The sequence below is a fragment of the Prionailurus bengalensis genome, chromosome C2 (assembly GCF_016509475.1).
Source record: "Prionailurus bengalensis isolate Pbe53 chromosome C2, Fcat_Pben_1.1_paternal_pri, whole genome shotgun sequence".
In the NCBI taxonomy this organism is placed as follows: Eukaryota; Metazoa; Chordata; class Mammalia; order Carnivora; family Felidae; genus Prionailurus; species Prionailurus bengalensis.
The window spans coordinates 2381881-2405680 of record NC_057350.1 but is presented as its reverse complement, the minus strand read 5'-3'; the positions used below and the strand labels follow the sequence as shown (position 1 = coordinate 2405680).

The 23800-nt window shown below is 51.1% G+C and overlaps 1 protein-coding gene across 2 annotated transcripts in view; it reads left to right on the top strand.

Moving 5' to 3' along the window:
* The window catches only part of TRAPPC10 (trafficking protein particle complex subunit 10), an 87163-nt gene that overhangs the window by 21671 nt on the left and 41692 nt on the right, over positions 1-23800 (top strand). For both annotated transcript variants that reach the window (XM_043593473.1, XM_043593474.1), the window contains exons 3-7: positions 2349-2484; positions 13027-13223; positions 17354-17549; positions 19159-19270; positions 21811-22058. In XM_043593473.1, the coding sequence (XP_043449408.1) occupies positions 2349-2484; positions 13027-13223; positions 17354-17549; positions 19159-19270; positions 21811-22058 (889 nt within the window). The remainder of the gene's footprint in view (positions 1-2348; positions 2485-13026; positions 13224-17353; positions 17550-19158; positions 19271-21810; positions 22059-23800) is intronic.

Here is a 23800-nt window from a genome sequence, read left to right as displayed (position 1 = left end):
ACGGACGGTCGGACATCCTGTCTCAGAGCGTTCGAGGAGATACAGTGGGTTGAATTGTGGCCCCCAAAAGACAGGTCCATCTGGAAGCTGTGAGTGTGACTTTATTTGGAAGAAGGATCTTTACTCATCTGGAGTAGCGTGGGCCCTACATCCAGTGACAGGTGTCCTGAGAAGACACAGGCACACAGGAGAAGTCCGCTGGGGGTGGAGGCAGCCGTTGGCCTGGTGGTCTGCCAGCCGAAGACCGCCACCGTTTGCTGGAAGGGAGGAGAGACCAGAACGCAGCCAGAAGCAGTCCGGAGCTTCCAGAGGAAGCCAGCACTGCCAGCACCTTGGTTTCAGACTTCTGGCCTCCTGAGATGCGAGCGAGTTAACGTTGTGTTAAGCGTCTGGGTTTGTGCTAATGTGTGAGAGCAGCTCTAGGGAGCGAGCACAGCCGGGAGGCGGAGGAGGCTGGGCCAGGCAGCCGCTTGTCAGTGTGAGAGAGAGAAAGGCTTTTGGACACCATTTGACATGTTAAAGTAGGTACATGTGGCTCTGATGAAAATTTACAGGTAACTGAGTAGATCTTGGATCTCAACTTGAAGCCGGAACTTTACTGGATGCAGCGAATAGGTGTGTGGTGGAGAGCCATCGGTGAGCCGGAGGACGGGGCTCTGTCGCCCTGCAGCTGGGGCTCGGTGCCGAGAGCACAGGTGCGGGGCCCAAGGACACGCCAAGATGTGGGGACAGCCACAGGTGTCGGGGCAGAGGCTAGAGAACCGGGGGCAGGCACCACGTTCCCCGAGGCAGATGAGAAGCTTGCTGGAGCCCACTGAAAGTCCAGTGGGGTGAAAGCCGACCAGAGCAAACCAAAAGCCGTGCCGGGCAAACAGACGGACAAGGACACCAGCCTCTAACGACGCTGCAAATGCAGCGGGGCAGACCGCGCTTCTCAAAGTACTCACGGAAGACGCCTTTCAACCTCGAGTCTGCGTTAGACAGACTCCAGTGTGGAACGGAAGACCGAGTCGGCGCCGCTGCCTGTGGGCCCGGCTGCCGTGGGACTGAGCAGGTTTGTCCCTCGAAGGGCTGGGAGCCAGCTGGGGCCAGGATCTGTCACTTCTGGCTGCACTGGGCCACACGTGTCTACTCCCGAGTGCCATTCAGATGTCGTGTTCGTTGCTTGCCATGACGTGGAGCCGGCTGGGAAAGAAAGAAAAACGATAGAAACGTTTTCAGACACGTGTGATCAGAAACCTTACCACCCTGAAGGAGTAAAAGGACACGTCGCAACAGGAAGGAAAACGAACCCAGAATCCGTAGGATGAAAGGCACAGCTGCCGGTAAATGAGTCAGAAAAACACTTTCCGTTTTTCTGAAGTTACGGTGTCAGCCCTTTTAAAAATTAAAAAATCTAAAACCTTAGAAGTGGGGAAGAAGCAGAGGGAAGAAAGTACTTGATGTATTCAGGGAGAAGAGAGACATTTACTCTAGTCTTTGAGGAAAAACATGTATGCATATTAAAAAGTGAAAATGTAACAAACAGGAGGACAGAAATAGATGGTTACGCTTTCGAACCAGCAGAGAAAAAGGATGGAAAAAGAAAATTTGATTGGTTCCCCAAAGGACAGGAAGGAAGAGTGAGCCCGCAGGTCGGAAACACACAAGGTCAGGCATCCGCAGGATCGTGTGAAATGTGGTTAGTTTCAGTTTATTACACGTGGACTCTTTATTGAACAAAACGTACAAAATCCAGCTGTAGGATTTCTAGGGGTGGAAGATCCAAGGGTGGAGGAAAGGTACCTGTGGCATGGTGGACTTTTCACAAGCGCAGTGATGTGGCACCCATGCCCTGATAGCCTTCCTTTGGGTGTCCGCAGCCTTCCGGGGCTTCTCTGTCCCTCCTCCCTGGGGGGTGGGGGGCAGCTCTCTGCCACCAGTCGTCCTCTGTTTTGGATAATACAGGTGATCACACAAGTATGCGTGTGGCTTAAAGCTTTCGTGTCTTCCAACTGTGCTTTTGGGAATCTCTTTTTTTTTTTTTTTTTTTACAGTAACTTCTTTTTATAGTGAAACTCTTAAGTAAAAGCCGTTTTTCTCAGAAGTCTGTGTTGCAAAGAAGCCCGTGTGTGCCACTGAGTAAGAGGACAGACTTTATGGAGAGGGAGCTTTGATACGTAATTTTGAGCCTTGTCGAGATAATTTATGGCATCTTTTTGGACAGAATATTATCGCTGTAATTCAGGACTAATAGCACGTGTGTACTTGCAAACTCATGGATGTGCTTACAGTTACTGTCGGATTTTTCCCTTTTCTTTCTGCCGAACATCCGTTTTCCTCAGTGACGTTTTGAAAATTGTTTGTAGGTCCTACGGCCGTGCTCCAAAGATGATTCACCTGGAATCCAACTTCGTTCAATTCAAAGAGGAGCTGCTACCCAAAGATGGAAACAAAGCTCTGCTCACTTTCCCCTTTCTTCATATTTATTGGACGGAATGCTGTGTAAGTATTTCTGTAGGGAGAGAATTGTGAGAAAATGCCTTGGAGCAGGATTCAGAATTCACGGGTCTAGCTTTTGTTCAGGCGGCTCTAATTAATCGAATTGACTTTTCAACGTACTCTATTTTGGGGTGCTCTCTTCTCCGTTCCTCAGCCGAGTGTCTGGCTTTGTCCTTCCGTGTTTCTGCTCTGGTCCAGTGCGTCGCCCTCTTGGTCGTCACCAAGTACAGCCTTCTTGTGTTTGGAGATCTTGTGAGCCCCCCGCGCCCTCGTGGCCTCTAGGTATTGTTAATATTGACCCCGAGCTTCCTTTTGCAAACTCCCCACGTTCACTCTCAGGTGGTTACTTGACTTCGTAATCCCTGTTGGTCTCCCCTGCTGGTCTGTAGGCTTTCTGAGGGCAGGGGGCGGCCCTGCTTCCCCACCGCCGTGGTGCCCGTACAGCGGGAGCTCCACGACTACCCGAGTGACGCTCGACGTCACAGCCCTTACGTGTACTTTGCAGTCGTGTGTGTATGAGCCCAGAAGGAAGCTCGTCACTCTTGACAGAACTCTTGTGCCCTGAACTGAGAGGAGACCCTGTGGGTCATTTCTTCCTGTCTGTTTCGGCTCTAATAAAACAAGCATTTCATGATACATAGCACACACGGGTCATTCCACGTTGTGACAGTTTCACCTGAACGTGAGCACGCAGAGGTAGCGTTTTGTAATTATAAGAAAGGACTGGAAGGAAGCTTATGCCTGGACCCTTTTGCCTTTGCTGATTTTGCTTTGTAGCCTTTCCCAGTGGAGACAGTCGTGCAGGGTGGGCTTATACCTCCAGCAGTGAGCATGACGTCCCGTGGGAGATGTCCACCGGGGAGCTTGTCAGAGATCAGCGCCCAGGGCTTTTTTCGGGGTCTGGGCACGTGGGCACCCTCTGCCTGCCTCGTACCAAAACTCTAGACTCCCAGAGGGCAAACAGGTGTTCAGCACAGGCCATATTTGTCCATAGAGCCCGGGCCCCGTGAGGCCCTCCTGTCACGTGGTGGTGGGAACCATCCCACGATCCGTGTTCCCAGGCCTCAGCCAAGGGCCCACCCTGTGAGCAGGCCCACGGACGGCCGTGCCGGGCCCGCGGTGCTAACTGCCCCTTCTCTCCACGCCTGCTCGGTGGCAACGTTAGATTTGATCTTGTGGTCAAGGTTTCTCCATGCTGTAGTTAGTGTTTTCCCCTGCCGCTAATAAGCTATGTCTGGGGGGCCACGGAGACCACCGGATTATCTTGCCCCTCGTCCGGCTCTCCCGCTTAGGTTGAGCACCCGACAATAATTCCTCTGAACCGGTCTTCCTTGGGGCCGCAAACACACTCTGCCGAACGGATCAGCCGGTGCTCCACTCTAGGAAAGAGCCTGTGTGGACCTCTGTCTCGTAAGGTGTGGTCATCAGGTATCCTTGCTTATCTCGCTGCTCAGGTCGTCCCAGATTTGGCCAGGGAGGGTCACTGTAGGCTGGCCCCTGTGTCCTTTTCAGGGACGTGTCTTGAACTTTCCAGCACAGCAAGGTATCCCGGGCTCTCCTGCCTTCGCTGTCCTTGTCCTGGAATCAGCCATTTCTTTGCAGAGCGAGCCCTCAGGCCTCTGGCAGTGAGGGCGTGTCGGTGCCTGTGGCCCTTGGGCGGGCAGAGCTAGGAAAGCGTGTGTCTGGGGGACCGTGGGCTGACACCCGTGCCTCCGATTTGAGCCTCACCCGCGGGGCTCTTGGTTGCCGAGTCCCATGCCGTGTTTGCATCTCCCGTGGCTCTGGACAGCATCACCACGGTTGACACGTGCAGACACAGTTTCAGCATCGCTGTACCTGCGCGACAGCTAGAAACACAGCTGCCGAGGCGTCCGAGACTATTCGCGGGCGGCTAACGGGTTCACGGCGTGTCTTCCTGCCTGGCCGGCAGACCAGGTGCCCGGACGTCTGACCCCGAGCGAGGGGCGTCTTTCTGCTCGTGTAAGTCCACTTTTGGGTCTTTGGAAGTGCTTTGTACTTTTCTCCATTGTAGATTTTAATTGTTTCTTGTCAAATTTCTAAGATTTTCCTTTTATTTGCTAACGTAAGTGGGGTTTTCTCCCTCATTGTATCTTCTAGTTGGTTTGTTTTGTGTACGTGAAGGCTGTTGATTTTTTTCAACAAGGTTGATGTTAACCTTGATTTCTCTTATTGTTTGAGTTAGTTTTGTTGCTGATTCTCTAGGGCCCAAAGTCTGGGGCTTTTCCACGTATCCTATCGTGTCGTCTTCTCTTTCTCGGTTCTTATGCCTCTGGTTCGTTTTGTCTGTCTGGACCCCTTGTCAAGAAGCAGTGGAGGTCGTGGGCATCGTCGCCTGGTTCCTGACCTCAGTGGGCTGCCTGCGGTGTGTGCCCAGTAAGGAGGGAGCTGGCCCCACGACTCACGTAAACTTCCACGAGCACGTGAAGGGGCTTCCGTCCGCTCCTGTTTTCCCAAGGATCTTTATTAGGAATACATCTCGAATTTTGGTAAAGGCTTTTTCAGACTCAATGGAGACAGTCATACGGGTTTTCTCCTCTTAAATTTACGGATGTGTTGAATTGTATTCATGGATTGCCTATTCTTGAGCCATACTTGCATTCCTGGTATAAATAACACTTGGTCAAAGTATTGTTTTCTTAATGTGGTAGTAGTGTCTGTTGATTTAGGGTTTTTTGCGTCTGTGGTCACAAGTGATTGGTCTATAACTTCTTTGGTGCTATCTTTATCAGGTTTAGGTGGCAAATACTGTACTTGCTTTGTAAATATAATTTGGAAGTTTTCATTTATTGTCTATTTGTGAGACAATGTATGTGGCTCTGGGACTGTCTAGTCTCTCAGGTTTGGTGGAGTTCTCCCTTGACACCTTCTGGACCTGGCGCTTTCCTGTGGGATCGCTCTTTGATCGCTTTCTCTGTCCCTTTTGTGGAAACGGGTCTGTTTCAGTCGCTTGTCAGTTTTGGTAAGCTACCTTTTCCTTAGAAATTCTGCATTTCAATTAAGTTATAAAATTTAATTTCATTGGGGTGCGCCAAGTGGTCTTTTTTGGCTTTAAAATATGCTCTGTGGCGGGGTGCCCGGGTGGCTCAGTCGGTGGAGCGTCCGACTTGGGCTCAGGTCACGATCTCACGGTTTGTGGGTTTGAGCCCCGCGTCGGGCTCGCTGCTGTCAGTCTGTCAGTGCAGAGCCTGCCTCGCACCCTCTGTCCCCTTCTCTCTGCCCCTTCCCCACTTGCACTTTCCCAAAAATAAATAAATACTAAAAAAAAAAAAAAAAAAAGAAAAGAAAAGAAAAAGAAGAAAATACGTTCTGTGGCAATAGTTATTTCCCCATTGTTATTTCTTTGTATATTTGTACTTTCTCCCTTTCTTCCTTGATGAAATTAGCTATTAGTGTGTAGTTTGATGATTCTTTCTCCCCAGAGAAGCAGGGCTTTATTTTCTGATACACTGTTCATCTGTTTGCTACTTTATTAATTTCTGCTTTCATTTTTATTATTTCCTTCCTTTTGCTTTCTTATGGTTTACTTTGTTCTTTTTCTAGGTTTTGGTTTTCTTTTTGGGGGGGCTAGTTGGGGACACATCTATTTTCATTTTAAATATAAACAATACAGGTCTTTAAAGATAGGAATTTCAATCCCAGTATTCAGTAATTTTCAGAAATTCTCTGTTTTGTTTGTATTGCCTCTCTTACCTCATAGTTTAACATGAAGTTTTCTTATTTCTGGAAAGAAATTCTTTAAAATGTTTACTTTAAAACTTCTGATTTTATTGCATTGTGATTAGGGTGTTGTTTATAATATTTCTGCTTTATGAAACTTATTTTTTCTCTGTGACCTAATAGTTTTTGTGGGTATTCTGTGTGTGTGTGAGAATGTATTTTCACTTTTTTCATTTTTATGTTTTAAGTTTTTAAGTGTTTTATGTTTCTTTATTTTGAGAGAGCGGGAGAGAGAGAAAGAGGGGGGCAAAGAGGGGTAGAGAGAGGTGGAGAGAGAGGATCCCAAGCAGGCTCCACACTGTCAGCACAGAGCCCCACGAGGGGCTTGAACTCACGAACCGTGAGATCCTGACGGAGTCAAAATCAGAGGCTTGACTGACTGAGCCCCCTCAGGCACCCCTCTCTGCTTTTTCGGTTGTAATGTTAAATGTAGATCCGTAAGAGCTGCCTTACCGATTTGTTGTTTGTGTCGTTTGTATTTCAATGTTTTGTCCACTCACCCTGCCTCAGCGGACAGCGGTAGGTCGAAGTCTTCTATTGCTGGTACGTGTCTGTGGCATCTGCAGTTTCTGTTTTGCGTCGACGGGTCACGTATCGCTTAGTGCGTAGGTTCGTGGCTATTACAGTTTTTACGGAGTGAAATCTGTCATTTTAAAAAGTGGTTTCTGAGTAGAGCATATCATGTTTAGGAAGGCCTTGTCTGTCTGAAGATGGTAAGTGGTTCTCTCCTATGTTTCCTTGTAAGAATTTTATTTATTTATTTGTTATTATTTTTTAATGTTTTTATTTATTTTTGAGACAGAGAGAGACAGAGCACGAGCAGGGGAGGGGCAGAGAGAGAGGGAGACACAGGATCCGAAACAGGCTCCGGGCTCCGAGCTGTCAGCGCAGAGCCCGACGCGGGGCTCAAACTCACAGACCGTGAGGTCGTGACCCGAGCTGAAGCCGGACGCTCAACCGACTGAGCCCCCCAGGCGCCCCATCTTGTAATAATTTTATAATTTGCGTTTTATCCTTGGGTCTGTATAGCTTCAAGGTATTTTTGTGAGTGGCAGGAGCTGTGGGGGTGTAGGGTCTAATTTTATAGTCTTAAGTGGGTAGCAGGTTGGTCTACCGTCATTTTTTAATGGTCTGTCTCTTTTCCAGTTACTGAAAATGTCACCTTTGTTTGGAACCAGCATCATGTATGCACAGTATTCTGGACACTTCAGTTCTGTTAACTCCTGTCTATTCTGTGCCAGGACCAGACTTGTAATAATTCTATTTTTATATGTATCGATACGGGTTCTTTTAAAAGAAATGCCCTTGCTAGTGTACAAAACTTATCTTCCAAAAGTGACCGTATCCACATACTCCATCGTCCCCCATGCTCTTCTCCACATGGCAGTGACTTTCTTCCATCGAGAGGAAAAATGGTCGTGTTTCCTCTAGTTGAATCTGAATGGGCATCTGACTGGCAGGAGGGACACTGTGACTTTTTTTTAAATATATATTTAAAAAAATTCTTATTTTGAGAGAGAGATAGCAAGCGGGGGAGGGGCAGAGAGACAGACAGACAGACAGAACCCCAAGCCGCTTCTGTGCTGCCAGCGCACAGCCCGATGCGGGGCTCAAACTCAGGAACTGTGAGATCATGATCTGAGCCGAAGTCAAGAGTCGGATGCTTAATTGATTGAGCCACCCAGATATCCCGACACTGTGACTTTTGGGACTAAGTCATAAAAGGTAATACATCTTCTGTGGTGTCCTCTTGGGTGCTTGCTCTCAGAGCCCAGCCACCGTTCTTTGTTTTATAAATTGTTTTAAATAAGTTTATTTATTTATTCTGAGAGAGACAGAAACAATGCAAGCGGGAGAGGGGCAGAGAACGAGGGAGAGAGAATCCCCAGCAGGTTCTGCCAGATACAGGGCTCAAACCCACGAAACCGCGAGATCATGACCTGAGCTGAAACCAAGAGTTGGACGCTCAACTGACTGAGCTCCCCAGGCGCTCCCCCAGCCACCATGCCATGAGGAAGTCAGGTGTCCCCGCGGGAAGGCCACCTGGGGGTGTGCAGCGTCAGTCCCTGCACTCCCGGCGATGATCGCCTTCTTGTTGCCTTGTCCGCAGCCTGCAGGCGCCACAGCGGGGGCAGAGGAGCTGGGTGCCCCATGGTAGATGTGTGAGCAGAGAGAGGGGATGGGTCGCCTTGTAGCAGTTTGTCACGAAGCCACGCAGAACAGGAGGAGAGGTCGAAAAGAGAAAAGGAAAGAGCAGAGGAGTTTGGTTGGGATCGCCTTGAGTAAGTTCGGGTTGATTTGGGAAGAATTTTAGTAATCGCAAAGCTTCCCATCTGGGAATGTGGTTTTATTCTCCATTGTCTCTGCCCTTTTTTTATGGCCTCAGTCATGTGTTCTAACGTTTTCCCTAAGTCTTGCATTTTTATCGCTGAAGTTTTCGTAGACGTTATGAATGAGGGTTTTTTTTTCCCTCTTAAAATTACATTTCCTAGTAGGGAGCCCGTGTTTTGCGGTTGTTTTGCATTAGTTTTATTATCTATTAGGGAAAGTTTTCTGGAGCAAGTTGATCATAATTGGAATTTTAGGATGAAGAGAGAAACTCCCGTGTTGTTGTAGCAGTCACTTTCCGGTTCGTGGTGCAGACCCTGGGCATCCCCTCCTTCCTGCCACTGTGCGCCTGCACCTGCCTGCTGGTCCCTGCTGTCCCTGCCGTCCTCCAGGCTGGTTGTTACTGGTTTTGCCTTATACCCTTACATTGTAGAGATGAGTCTCCCTTTGAGTTACCACTTCTGGTGCCTGCCCTCCTCTCTGGCGCACAGGGCAGAGTCCTTCCAGTTTCTGCAGATCTGAGCAAGTCTTTATGTGTGCAGAATATTTCACTGCATGTACAATTCTGCTCTGACAGCCGCTGTGTTTTGATTTACATTGTGACCCATGAGGAGTCTTTGCTACTTTCACGTAAACTTTTTTTTTTTTTTTTTTCCCTTCTGCAGTTTGAGATTTTTTTTTCTCTTCGTGGGTGTTAAACCTTGTGTGATATGCCCTGGTGTGCTTTTCTTCATGTTTCTTGTGCGTGGATTTTTTTTTAGGTTTTGTGGGTCTGTAATTTTAATTTACATTTGGAACATTTCTGGTCGCTACTTTAGTTACTTGTTCTGTTCCTGCCTCTCCTCTCCTCTGGGGACCCCAGTCACTCACATATTGGCCCCTGGAAGCCCTGCTGCTCAGGGACACTGTGCTGATGGCTTTGTAGTCTTTCTCTTTGTCTCATTTGGATGGTTTCTGCTTCCGTGTGTTCAACTTAACTAATTGTTCGGTCTGTGGTATCTAATCTGCTCGTAACCCCCCACTCAGGGTATTTTGCAGTTCAGACGCCGTGGTTTTCAGCTCTAGAAGATCCTTAGGGGTCTTTGCCTTTTTCAACAATTATCTTCCATGTTAAGCGGAGGCTTAACGTCAGTTTTTTCTTTGCTTTCTTGAACACACTGGGTATGGCCGCAGTAAGGATTCTCGTGGTTTTGTCTGCTGATTCTCTTATGTGTGTCATTGCCACATCCATCCTGTTGGCTGATGTTTCTACTTGTCACGGATCATATATTCTTACTTCTTTGCCTGCTTGGCAATTTTTTATGGGATTCCAGACATCGGGAGTCTTTGATTTTTGGAATTCTAGACGTTTTCTTCAGCTTTGCGTAATTTACTTCAGACCCTTTTAGCTATTGCTTTCATGATTTGGGGGTCTGAAACAGTGGTCAGCCTAAGACTAATTCCTCCTTCCTTCCTCAGTTCTCCTCCCAGTGCCCTGCGGATTCGGAGGTTGCCAGCGTGGTCTGTGGGAGCAGGCCCTGATCCCAGGCCCTGTGGGTGTTGGGTCCCGTCGGGATGGGTCTCTCCTGGCTTTGGGTAGTTTGTACACTCCTCTGCTGGTCAGCCCCCTCTGAGCGCTCTTTCCAGGGGCCCCCTGACCTCCGACCTGTGACATCACGGCCTTTGCGTCCGGGGCCCTGTGTTTGCGCCGCGCGGGGCGCCTGGGAGCTCCGAGCACTCGGCTGGCCCGCTGCACGGCTCGCCTCCCGTGTCTCCCTCTCTGTGTTTTGGTTGTTTCCGGTGGTTGGGTCGGTCTGCCCCCTGCCACTTTCACCGTGTTTGGAGGCAGCTGTCCTGCTTATCGGTTGAGGTCCGTCTGCACCCGTTGACTTCGAATTGGGGAGTGTAATCTGTTACTGTTAGTATCACTGTGAGTGCTCACATTGTCCCAGATTTGGCTTCTGTGACCTTTTGACAGGTCCCTGTTCTCGGAGCTCTCCCTAACACAAGACGTGCCAAGGTCAGCTCGTCCTTTCCCTGCCTGAGCCCCGGGGTCAGCCGCTTCTCCAGGGAGCGCTGGTTCCTTCTAGTGGGAAATGGTATTTAGAGACCAAGCCCTGGACTAGACGTGCCCTTTGCTCTGGAGCACGTATGTGTGCACAGGCGTGTCCGCCCCACACACGTGTACACACACACGTTCCGATTACAGTCCTGGTGCCTTTCCTTTCCACGTTTGCGACTTCCTTCTCCGAGCAGCCAGGCGCTCCTTGTCCTGCGTATGTCTGCTTACTCGAATAATTGCTGTCACTGAGCGTTCTCTCACTGCTGTCCTGCTCCTCTCCCCCCACAGGTGCCCTCCCCCTGCCCTGGGGCTGACGCTCCCCACAGGACCACTTCCCTCCTCACCTCAGCTGACCCATAACACCCAGATGAGGTCACCCCAACAGGGAGGCCCTCTTTGCCGTCCAGGCCTCTGACACCTCAGCCAGCCCCCAAGCCTTCGTCGTCTCTCTTGGGGTGTCACATCTTGCACTCTGATACCCTTCTTGCCCTGCATGGCTCTGGTTCCCCGGGCGGGGCCACCCTGCACCCTCCCTGCCAGTGGCTTCTTCCTGTATTGGCTTTGCTTTCTGGAGACACCCTTCACCTCATTGGCTCAGCCTGGGCTCTTCTGAACGGTCACCGGGTCTTTTTAGTAATGTGCGGGGTTTGCTCACTGTTGGAAGCCATGGCCCAGATTATCCACTGCTCATCTCCCCCGGAACTTCGGGGGACCCCGCCCTGCCTGTGTTGCTCTGCGAGGTCTCTGTCCCAAGCACAGTGTCCCGAGAGGGGATGCTGATGTCCCCTCAGGGGGTGTGGCAGCCCCTCCCTGGTTTGTAGACCTGGGAGCCAGGGCTGGACTGGGCAGAGGGTGCCTGGTCCCAGCCCTGTGGCGGCGGCCTATTTCAAAGCGGTCGGGGTGTCCGTGGCCTTTGGTTTCACTCTGCAGGCGTGATGCACTTAGGCCCCTGGCCTGGCAGAGCACCAGCAGCGTGGAGTGGGAGCATCCAGTCCGGGAGCTGCCCTTCTGTGGAGGCTGCGGCGTAGGAACGCCTTCCGGGGCACGTGGAGTCTCAGAAAACCGGTCTTTGCGGGATGGCTTTCCTGTTAATTTTTCAGCAAAAGATCTTTCCAGATTGTATTTGTATGTAATGTAAACTGAGGATACGGAGGTTTTAAAAATCAGAATAAAAATTACGAGTACTGACTTCTGGAACTTTTCACTTACTGATTAAACCAAAGGAGGGGCTGGGTGCAGAATTTGAGGTTTCTTGTTCATGGATCGTTCCCTTTAGCATATTCAAGAGAGACTAAAAAATACGGAGAAAGTATGGGCAGGATAACAAAGAATCTTTCTATTAAAAAAGGGGAAAATCTATGTATTTATAAATAGTAGCTAAAAATTACAGTTTGTCCGATTTGGAAGTGAAGCATGTTGGTTTTAGATTTTTCACTCTGAATTTGCCAAGTGGATTTATGGAGCATAAGGGCAATTATAGACCGTTGCTGATAGCAAGTAAACTTTCTGTGTCTCCGCCTGTCTGTGGAGGGGCTGAGGCCGGCCCATGGGCTTTCTGTGCAGGCCGGCGTGTGCATCTCTGAGTCCGGCGGTGTTGACTCTTTAGGAGCAGGACGGCTCCCCTGTTGGTCCTCGTGAATTGGAATGGCTTTCAGGAAGCCCTAGGTTGTCCTTTTCCCCTGGGTTTGCGTCTGAGGCTGCCTCGCCCCCACGTGGCCTGCAAGTGGCATTGGCTTTCGAGGGGTTCTGGGCGCCGGCAGAGGCCTGAGGGGCTGCGGAGGAGGCGCCCGGAGGGGCCGGGCATCCGGCTTCCCGCAGGTGCGCGGCCTCTGGCCTGCAGGTCCCAAGCCGGGTGGCGGTGGGGGGCGCTTAGCCCATTGACACGGCACTTGCCAGGATGGGACTAATCATGTAGTTGGTGTGCACGGGGCCTTTGGCATAGCAGACCTGAGTTTTGTTTTTTTTTTAATGTTTTTTTTTGAGACAGAGCATGAGCAGGGGAGGGGCAGAGAGAGAGGGAGGCACAGAAGCTGAAGCAGGCTCCAGGCTCTGAGCTGTCAGCACAGAGCCCGACGCGGGGCTCGAACTCATGAACCGTGAGATCACGACCTGAGCCGAAGTCGGACGCTTAACTGACTGAGCCACCCAGGCGCCCCAGACCTGAGTTTTAAAGTCCCAACTTACCCAGTGGACTGTGTTGCCTTGGGCAGCTTACTAGGCTCTCTCTCGGTCTCTTCCTCTGTGACATTGGAACCATCTTCCCTCGGCGTCCCTGGGCCTGCCCAGAGCACCCACAAGGCGCCAGGCTCTGCGTGGAGGGCCCCATCGCGAAGCTGTAAAGTGCGGTGGCCAATGTATTCTCTGTTAGTACACACGTGTTGCTGTTAAATTAAAGGGCGTTGATTAACTTTCCTTCACAGTGACTTATTTATTTTTAGGATACTGAAGTGTATAAAGCTACGGTAAAAGACGACCTCACCAAGTGGCAGAATGTTCTGAAAGCTCATAGCTCTGTGGACTGGCTCATAGTGGTAGTTGAAAATGATGCCAAGAAAAAAAACAAAACCAACATCCTTCCCCGAACTTCTATTGTGGACAAAATAAGAAATGATTTTTGTAATAAACAGAGTGACAGGTAAGTGGATCTTTAATTTTACCTCATTGGCAGACCCCTGGGTGATAGAGGTGGCTGGTTTCTGCGTAGGGGTACTTCCTCAGCGAGTGCGCGGGGCGCCTGACACGTCAGCACGTGGGGGTGCTGCACACCGGGTCCCCGCTCATGGAGCTCCCGGTCTGCTGGGTGAAACACGGGCAGCCGTAACCCCCGGCGTGCTGCCCGGTGACCGCGGCGGGAGAGAGACCGCACAGCGGCTTCCCTTTGAGGATCCGTGGCGCGTGTTGGTGTGGCCGGGGCTTGGGGACACCTTGTGTCCTTGTGTACGGGAGGGTCCCTTAAGCCTGTGGTGCGTGTGTTTACCTTCACACCTGTTCGGAGTTCCTAAGAACCAAAATTCTGAAATGCCGACTGTATCTTTAGAAGCTTCAAAAGCGAACCACGAAACTGCGGCGGCCGCTGTGTCGCGTGGACTTCCTTTCCCCGTGCTCGGCTCTGTCTGGCCCTGTTCTGGCTGCTGGGGGTCACTTCCCTCTCGGCGGTGCCACGGCCCCGCCGGGCAGGCTGGCGGACTTCCTGGTGCCTGCTCGATGGTGTCTCACGGCCGGGCGGGCCGGGCGTTGCTTTGCGCCCGTGTCGCCACACCTGTGGTCGCCCCCGTGGCGGGTGCTCAGAGTGGAGCAGGGGGCCGGGCTACGGAGCGAGGGGAGGAGCCCGGGCGGAAACCCCGGGCCCGTGGCCGGAGTACCGACCGACACTGCCACGCGCTCTTAGAATTCCGTGACCGCGTCCAGTGTCAGGGCCCCCCGGTGGATCGACGGTTCTTCAGGGGAAGGAGCCTCTGTGGGCGTCCTTTTTATGTTCCACACAGTTGTGGGCGCTGAGTGATGTTCAGACTTGTTTTGCTTATAGTTTGAGATGAACGTTAGATTGTCAAACTCACGGTTTCTCTTAGAGAAATTTTGTGCCGTCTGGACTTGGGGGATTTTTTCCTACAGTCTGTTATCCCTGAGTTAGTTGTCCCAAAGGAATCGGCTTAGCATGTCAGCAAGACCCCAGAACTGAGGATCCTTTCCCTGTGTGGTTCGGCTGTGCGGGCTCACTTGCTCTGGAAAGGGGAGCCGGCTGCCGGGAGGCTGGCAGGGAGCCCAGCTCTGGGCCCCGTCGGGGGGAGGGACGGGCAGCGGGGTGTGGGGCAGCGGAGCCGAGGGGCTCACCGGCGGCCAGGCCACACGGCCTTCCGGTCATGTTTCTTTGGGATTTTATTAAGAACATAAATTGGTAGTAATGGGGCAGATTGGTCTAAGCCTGTGAGATGTTCGAATTCTATAATTTTTTCAGAGTGCCCATTGACTCCTTTTAAGGCTATGGTGTAATTTTATCTAATTGCTTAAAGTACGTTCCTGCTGAGCCCACTGAAACCTAACTTGTCTTCAGTGACTAATTCTTTGTACATAAAATTCAACTTCCTGAGATTTTCAGCATTTCTCAGTATATAAACATGCCTTCTAACGTTTTGATTTTCATTAATTTGCAAGCTACCTTCAACAAATCTGTTCTTTATTATCTTTTCAGTGAAGAGCTGGGTCCATACCTTTGAATTTGGAAATATCTGTATTGACAGTTGCTGTATTAGCCTGTTTGATTTCTGGCCTTTGGAAACATTGGCCCACCTGGCCCTGCGGTGGCTTTCTGTTTTCTTTAACTTTAATCTTGTACGCAATTTCTGATTATAAACACTGCACGTTCATTGTAGGATTATTAGAAGAAGCAAAACGAAAATTGATCTTAACTCTTGGTGTTTGGTATGTGTTTTTCAACCTTTTCCTCTCTACGCACGCTTAGACACGGGTAGTGTGTGTGCGCGCGCGCGCGCGCACGTGATACATCACGCATTACATTTTGTGTTTGCTTTTTCCGCCTAATGCGTTGTAAAAGTGTTCCCGTGAACAATAAATGTATTCCTCCACCATTATCGTCAGTGAGCACGTAACACTCCATAGCAGAGATGGTACTGGAAGTTGTTCACCCAGTCCTCTACTGGACAGATGCGTTACCGCCTGTTATAAACAGCACTGTAGACATCTTTTGAGCTCGGGTGTTGTGTACGTCCTTAGTTATTTCCTTAGGATAAATCCCTAAAATGAAAAGTGCTTGGCCAAACGATTTGTGCATTTTTCAGGCTTTTGGTAAGTATTTCAGGCGTTTGGTAAAGGGTCAGAGGGCTGCCCCGTTAGCTGTGTTCGCAGCGGCCCCGGTGACTGGTGGAGGCCCGGGCCTCCGGCTCCCTGCCGCCCTGGGCACCGGCCGCCAGCACGCGCCGAGGAGCCCTTCTCCACGCTGGCGCCCGCCGGTCCGGTGAGCTGTTCTGGGCTGGCTCTCTTGAGTTAACCGCCTGGGCTTAGCGCGAACTTCTGAAGCGCAGTTCTTTTTTGTTAGAAAAAGAAAATCTAGAAACTGTGCAAGTTGAAGGCACAATAAGAGAGAGAACGTAACGAACGTTTTGTCTGGTTGGTAAGCAGCGGCTCACGGAAGACGAGGACCATCCGGGCGGTCGGCGTTTGCCGCAGTTTCCTTCCCCATCCACCCTGTGGCTTTAGGGGACAGTCCTGTGTCCGGTCAGGGGTACGTGTCGATGATGGCCCAGGCTGGAGGATGCCTTGAGGATACATGGCCGAACCGATAGACTCTTCGCAGCTCATGCAGGGCATAAGACACGTCAGTCCTTCGGGGCTGTAGGAATGAGCTGGCGGGACGCCTTGTCTTTCGTGGTAACAGGCCCGTGGGGCGGAGTGACTGGAATGACCAGCTACTGATTCTTAAATTTTCTTCCTGGTACTGGTTGCTCACCTGGGGGATCATCTAGGCCGTGGGCTTCGTGTTTTGGTCCGCTGGTTTGTGATGCCAGAGGTTCAGCCCTTCCTCCAAAGGCTGTGATGGCACACGGAGACTTAGAATCGGTCCGTTTTGCTCCTTGCTAGTAAATGAGGCAACACATTCACCAAGGAGAAATATTGAAGCTCACAGCATCAGTATTTTAAAATCATTTCTGAGTTCATGTTTATTCATCTTCTTTCTAAATTTTTATCATAAAAGATAAAGAAATCTATGTTTTCCAACCTGTTAGATGAACATACTGCCTTTTCCAAATCCATTGGAAACTTGTAATTTTGTGCCTTTGGTATTTCCGTGCCACAGATAGTCTTTTTAAAACAAAAACATTTTTTTAATGTTTGTTTCTGATAGAGGCAGAGCACGAGTGGGGGAGGAGCAGAGAGCGAGGGAGACAGAGAATCTGAAGCAGCCTCGAGGCTCCGAGCTGTCAGCACAGAGCCCGACACGGGTCTCAGAGCCACAAACCGTGAGATCACGATCTGAACCGAAGTTGGATGTTAACCGACTGAGTCCCCCCACTCGGTGCCCCCAGATAGACTTTTTGTAGGGAAATTGTATCATACCTACATGTTAAGCCATATTCTTTAAGCTTTTATTTACTGATTACTTCTAAACCCTGCTCTTGAGGAGCTCGCGGCCTAGGGCCCAGGGGGAGAGAGCTCTGGAGAGGGAGTGTATGCTGCGCGACACTCACCGCCGGGGTAGTGGGGTCACAGGGCAGCGGGGGAGAGGTTCCGGGAGGGCGTGCGTCGGCTGAGCCGGACTTGGAAGGGTGAACGGGAATGTGCTGGATGAAGAGAGAGTAGAGCTCGAGACGTTGGGTGGGCTTGGCTAGGAATAGTGAGAAGCGCTGGGCAGCCGGACCGGGCCAGGCCGCAACGACCCTCGTGTGCCGTGTCAGTGACTCTGAGTGCTGTCCGGTCGGGTACGGGGGACCGGCGACGTTTGTGAAGTGGGCAGTGCGAGTGAGGCTTGGGAGCCGATTGGGTGGGGGTCGCCTTGCCTTCCAGGGGGCCCTGGAGGCCGGATCTGAGACGACTCATCGCACACCCCCGCCCGCTGCCGCGGTTCTCCAGCACTCGCCGCTCCTGTGGCGCTAAACTAGTTCACGAGGAAACCTTCTCCTGATCCGGCTTCTCGGCGTCTGCCTGGTGGTTGCCAGCGGTTAACGAAGGAAGGAAGTCGGGGAGGAAGCAGTTGGGCTGCGTGCTGTGCTCAGAGAGTGTTTTCCAGACCGTCCGTTCGTGTCTCTGCAGGTGTGTCGTGCTCTCCGACCCCTTGAAGGACTCTTCTCGAACTCAGGAATCCTGGAATGCCTTCCTGACCAAACTCAGGACCTCACTTCTTATGTCTTTTACCAAAAACTTGGGCAAGTTTGAGGACGACATGAGGACGTTGAGGGAGAAGAGGACGGAGCCAGGCTGGAGCTTCTGTGACTATTTCATGGTCCAGGTATGGGACTAAGTATAGAACTAGACGCTTCCGTCTTCTCTTCCTTTATAAATAAGGCAGGCTTTTTGTGGTCGCTCGTATCGGCATAGTTTTTAAAACCAAGAGACAAGGTAGTAGCTAACAGATGTTTCCGTCTCTGGGCTCGTGAAGCAGATCAGAGGTGGTCTCCTGGGTCATTCTGCCGTCAGCTCTCCTGCTCAGCATCTAGCCGTTTTCGAGAGGGCCTTGTCCCTCAGAGTGATTTTGATTTTGTTAGTATCTCGGGCCTTCTGGGGTATCCACCATGGAAGTGTCTCAGGCAGAGGGGCCCTCGTCGTGGTGTTGATCCTGAGGACAAAGATGTCTACTGCCTGCATGGCACTGATTACATTAGGGCTCCCCGGGGACATTTATTTCCTCTGTAGCTTTGATTTATTATTATTATTTTTTTAATGTTTATTTATTTTTGACAGACAGAGCATGAGCAGGGGAGGGGCAGGGAGAGAGGGAGACAAAGAATCCGAAGCAGGCTCCAGGCTCTGAGCTGTGAGCACAGAGCCCGACGCGGGGCTCAAAATCATAAACCGTGAGACCGTGACCTGAGCCGAAGTCGGACACTCAACCGACTGAGCCACCCAGGCGCCCCTGTAGTTTTGACTTATAATCTGGGGTTCTGATAAAGGCTAGTTTCCAGTGAACCTTTCTAACACTGCAAAGAGTGACAGGAACGTGGCCCTTAGGTTTCCTTATTCTTGTTCACCATGTCGAGACAAAAAAAATTTTCATATTTAAATTGCACTTGTGTGTTAATTACTGAAGAAATAATGCACTTTGAACAAATAAAAGAGCAATTCTGATTAGAAATTTTGACGTTTATCTCTGACTCTATTGCTTATGTCTTAGTGGTATTTGGGTGATCGGGCGCGCGTGAGGGAATCACGTGTGTTCATGTTCACGGGATGAGTGACCTGTTACCGACCTTTCCGGTGGCCTTGTCACTTCGCCTTTCAAGTGTATCTACACTTGATTTCTAAGAGTTATAAACCCGGAGGGGGAGAATCTAGGTGGACCCACTGGCGTCGGATTGGACTCTGAGATACCATTGTGAACCCACGGTGGGATGGATGGATGGATGGATGGATGGATGGATGGACGGACGGACGGACAGGTGGATGGATAGATCGGGAATATAGATCCGTGTGTGTGAGGATCGTACGTACGCTTGTATTTCCTCGCCCCGTCCTCTGACAGGGCCTGGAGAAAAGATGACTTCCCGGTAGCGGTAAACCCACTTAGTGCTAATAAGGTCTTAGATTCTAAATTCCGTTCTGAAAACGTGCCAGGGCTTCCGGGAGCAGTGGTTGATTCTCGGGCCGGTGGAGTCCTGCGGGGGCCTCGTGCTGTCAGCTTGGAGCCTGACTTGGGACTCGGACCCACGGCCGTGAGATCATGACCTGAGCTGAAAACAAGGGTCGGCGGCTCCACCGACTGACCCCCTGGGCGCGCCCTGCCTGAGCGTCACTCTTAGTGCCGCAGGCTTTTCTCCGTTGTAATCTTTACTGGCTACACGTTGTTTCAAAAAGTCGACTGACGTGTTTGCTTTTTTAAAAACCTTTGTTTGGATCACCAGGAGGAACTGGCCTTTGTATTTGAGATGCTGCAGCAATTCGAAGATGCCCTCGTGCAGTATGACGAACTGGACGCCCTGTTTTCTCAGTACGTCGTCAACTTTGGTGCTGGGGGTGAGTAGTGAACTTGTGGAAGCAAACTCGTGTCTCAGCATAGTTTTCCTCACTTTTAAGTAGTCTGCAGGCTGCCATTATTTAGCCACGATTTGTTCCCCCAATAATTAAATCACCGTTTGTTGCTTTATGCAAATTACATAGGATGCATTTTTGTGGTTCTAATAGGAAGTGAGACGAGAATTGAGAATTGGTCGTTTTCATTGTTAGAAGAATCTTAAATAAAAGCATTTAAGAAGAAGGTACTTTTGTTAGGTATAGAGAGTCATCTCTACAACTTACAGCTGCCTAGGTATGCTTCCGATGCTGTGCCTCCTTGCTAGCCTAAGAGCGGGCCTCCTGTACCGTGTTGACAAGTTGTCTTTGTAATACTTGGGTGCTCGTTGCAGAGTTTTAAACGACACCACTGTAATGTGTGTTCACCGCTCTTTTAAAATTTTAAAGTCTTGAATTATTTTGGAAGTACAAAATTAGCACAGCGAGACCATGTACAGAGAAAAACGTTGATCGTTCTCACTGTTTTTTTGGTTGATAACTTGCTTTGCTGGAAATGGCATCATACATACCACGTGGACGTTTGTCCGTAGCTTGTCGTGCTTAGTAACAGCCCTCTGCGGGCATCGTCCCAAGTTAGCACAGGAGGTTTTGAGCCGTTGCTATCACTAGCTGCATCATGCCGTGCAGTGTTTATCTGAGCGTCCCTCGGTGTGGGACATCTGGGTTGTCCCCAGTCCCGCCGCCACAAACAGTGTGGTGCCAGACATCTTTGTCGGGTGTCCCGAGAGAACCCCGATACGGTGTGTGACGAAAGGAGTGATTTCAGGGAACCGCGGTGTCTGCTAGAAAACCTGTAGGGCGATGAGGTACCGGGACAGCCCGCGGAAGCCCTGGGCACTGGCTTTCTTCTAGAAACGATGAACGCCACCCATTCGTTCTCTCTCAAACCCAAGTTTGGGAGGTTCAGGTTTGGATCTCTTACTTTGCTGAAACACAAATGGAAGCATAGCCAGAGCAAAATATTTACTAATTAAATGTAAAAATTTTGAGAAGAGGTAAAATTACATTTTATGTATCCATATCGTACATGTTTAAATATCTTACATATCTCTTTCAGCATATTTCACATAAAATCTTTGCCCTCTTAGTTTTAAAATAAATCTGGGACCAATTAAAATCCGAAAGTAAGCCTGGACCAAGTTGTGCAGCTCAATGATGAGACTGTTCATTTTTGTTCATTGATTTAATGGATGCTTATTGAGAGCTCTATGTACCAGGTGCTGTTCTGAACGTAATAGGGAACAAAACAAAACCCCTTCCTTCATGGGGTTGATGAAGGGGAAGCATAAATAACTTACGGTGGGAAAATAAATAGCTTGAAGTCAGACAGTGTGATAATGAGAATAAATAACTTGACGTCAGGCAGTGTAATGGGCGCGGGCCGCAGGAGGGGTTGTGGGTGATGGGGCAGAGTGTGACGCTAGGTGCTGGGTGATCTCGGACAGTGTGGTCCTGGAGGCCGTCTGAGGAGGCGGCACCGGCACAGAGGCCCGAGTGGAATGTGAGAGGCAGCCAGGGGAACGCTAGGCAGGGGGCCGGCCGAGGGGCCTGCTGGGGGAGGCGCCCGGGGGGGTGGGGGGGGGCACCTCCCTGAGTGTGCACTTGGACAGCTCTGTATAAATCCCGGTCAGTGAAGGATGCTGTTGTAAGTTGGCACTCGAGATGTTTACTAACGTCAGCGTGCCAACACGGAGTCCTACCCGGTGGGGACATAGCATGAAATGGTATAACCGCTCTCTTTTGGAGTGAGTGAATAGATTTCAATTTTTGCCATATGGATTGAATGACTAGTTATCATGGGCTCTTATGCTTACTTTAAGACCGTGTTTGAGTCTGGGGCTGTCCGTGAGAATTGGGGAGCCTCGTTGGAAGGTTTTGACAGGCAAGAATTTTTACCTTCTGCCCCCCACTACTACTCCTTCTTTGTGCCTCCTGTCCTTCCTCTAGGAGCGTGATTTAGGTAGCTGACACGGTTGAGTTAGAGACAGGCGTGAGGCTTAAGGATGGGTGAAAATGGGTGAGGGAGGCGGAACAGACGGCACGGTCACGTGAACGGGCTGCTCTCGGCGCCCGGGCAGAGGGGAGCCGGCACAGCGTGCCCCAGCCCAGGCCTCGAGCCTTCTCCCGGAGCTGGCCGAGCGCGGAGCCTGGGCCTCCCTGACCCCGAGCCCGGCAGTCTCCCGTTGCCTCCCGGCCTGCTCGTGACCCCCTGGGTGCGGGACGCCGGTGTGCCTCGTGGCCCGGGCGCGCTGCCTTGTGCCTGTCATCAGTTGCCGAGTACCGGCGGGACGCGGGCCGTCACTACCCGGTCCGCACCTCTCTAGACTGGTTCCGTGCCAACGCTGAGGGGGCGGACCGGTGGTGAGGGGGCGACCGGTTGTTCAGCTGCCCGTCGGTACCCGGGGTCCCGCAGCCCCGAGCGAGAACCTCGGTGAGGTGAAGTAATGTGTCGTCAGCGCCTTTCATGATGTGTGTCTGTTTAGATGGTGCCAACTGGCTGACTTTTTTCTGCCAGCCGGTGAAGAGCTGGAACGGACTGATCCTCCGAAAGCCCATAGACATGGAGAAGCGGGAGTTGATACAGAGGCAGGAAGCCACCCTGTTGGACCTGCGCAGTTACCTGTTCTCTCGCCAGTGCACCTTGCTCCTCTTCCTGCAGAGGCCGTGGGAGGTGGCCCAGCGCGCCCTGGAGCTGCTGCACGGCTGCGTGCAGGAGCTGAAGCTCCTGGAAGTGAGTCCCCTGTTCCCCGTTTCCCCGCTGCCTCATTGTTCAAACACAGGACTCCGAGCCCCAACACCAGGCATCGAACCGTTGGTGCCTGACGGAAGAGTTTTCTTTTTTTCTGAACGTTCTTAATTTTTAGCGTACCGTTTGTTCCCCTTTACGTGAATTAACCGTTCAAAAGTGTCATTTCCGCTCTCAACGCGGTGGAGTTCGTGTGGCCCGAAGCAAGGTGTTTCTTCATATAAGTTTTTCAGGTGCCTTTGGCTTATTCTGGGGGTCAGGGCCGGGGGGCGGAGGGGGCGGGCTGGTCTTCCCTGAGAAGGAGAGCTCACCTGGCGGACACGCAGTGGACCTCCGTCTTACTGCAGGACCGTCTTTTTGTCTTGCACGTGAACCCACGGGTAGCACCGTGAGGGACGCACACCGGCTGTGCCACGTGCGTCAGCAGCACGGAGTCTTGGCCAGGTAAGTCGTGAATGCGTGTGCGCATGTGCGGGTGAGTGGGGGAGACCAGGCAGTGAGGCTTGAGTGAGGCGTTTGCCTTGAAGGATGGCCTCCCTGCAGGCCCGCTGCGCTCGCCCACGGCCCACGGACCCAGACACGTTGCGGTGAAGTAAAGGGAACTTTATTGACGGTCTCGTGGGGGTGGGGGGGGGTCCTCACCTTTTTTGTTTCTTTACCCGGAAAAACGCACACATGCACATATAGAATCTTGCACACAATTTCAGAGGATTCGTAGACACCCCCACCCCACCCCACCCCACCCCGTTCCCCGGTTAAGAACTAAGTGAGTGTTTGAACTGCATCTTACAAATGAGGAAAGTGGGCCTGGAAATGGTTAGACTTACCCAGTAACACAACCAGTCTCAGCATCAGACCCTCCATGCCAGACTCGCGTTCTTTCTGTCACACCCCTGCCAGCGTGTCGAGGGCCGCAGTTATAAGAGGTCCTGGCGTATAATTGTACTGCATGAGCCGAACCATGGTGGAGTGTCTTTCGTTATACGGTGACTTGGATCCTGTGTATCCTAGAATGCTAAGTAATAGCCTTAACACTTAGTTCGAATAATCTTAATTTAAACAATTTTTTTTTTACCCAAATTATTTTAGTTGATTTCTAAAGGAGAAATGCTTAGCCTAGCTGAGCCACAAACTCAGGAATGTAAGAATTTGTATCAAATTATTTTTCTTGCCTAGATACCTAATCGAGCAAATGAGGGAAATAGCATTTTCCACCTTGAAATGATACTCTTTTGGCTTCGTCTAACCACATAGACTTGGGTGATCTGCTTTGGCCTCTCCGATCTGACCGTACAGACCAGGGGGCCGTGAGGTAACCGTTCATTAATTGGACAGGGCTGTCTGTGTTCGTGTGCCTAGATGTTTCACCTGATTCCGAGATTTTGTCACCTTTAGCGGATGGGGGGAAAGCAGGGTGTGTGGGAGAGGCCACGCAGTTCACGCTCAGTACCTTCAAAGCGATGACCCCAGGAGGGTTATTAGGAAGCACTGTCTACGGCACAGGGCACGGGTGGGAAACCGCGGAGGGTGGTGCAGCCAGTCTCTAGTGCTGGTCCCCCTCCTGTCACAAGCCGAAGGATTTAAGAATCTGTCCGAGAGGCTTTCTCTCGCCTTAGGAAATTGACTGGTCCCGGCACGGCAGCCAGTCTGGGGGGAGCGGAGACACTGGGAGAGTGGTGAGGGCTGCTGGCCCTGCAGGGAGGGAGCCGGGCCCCTGCGCCCCCGTC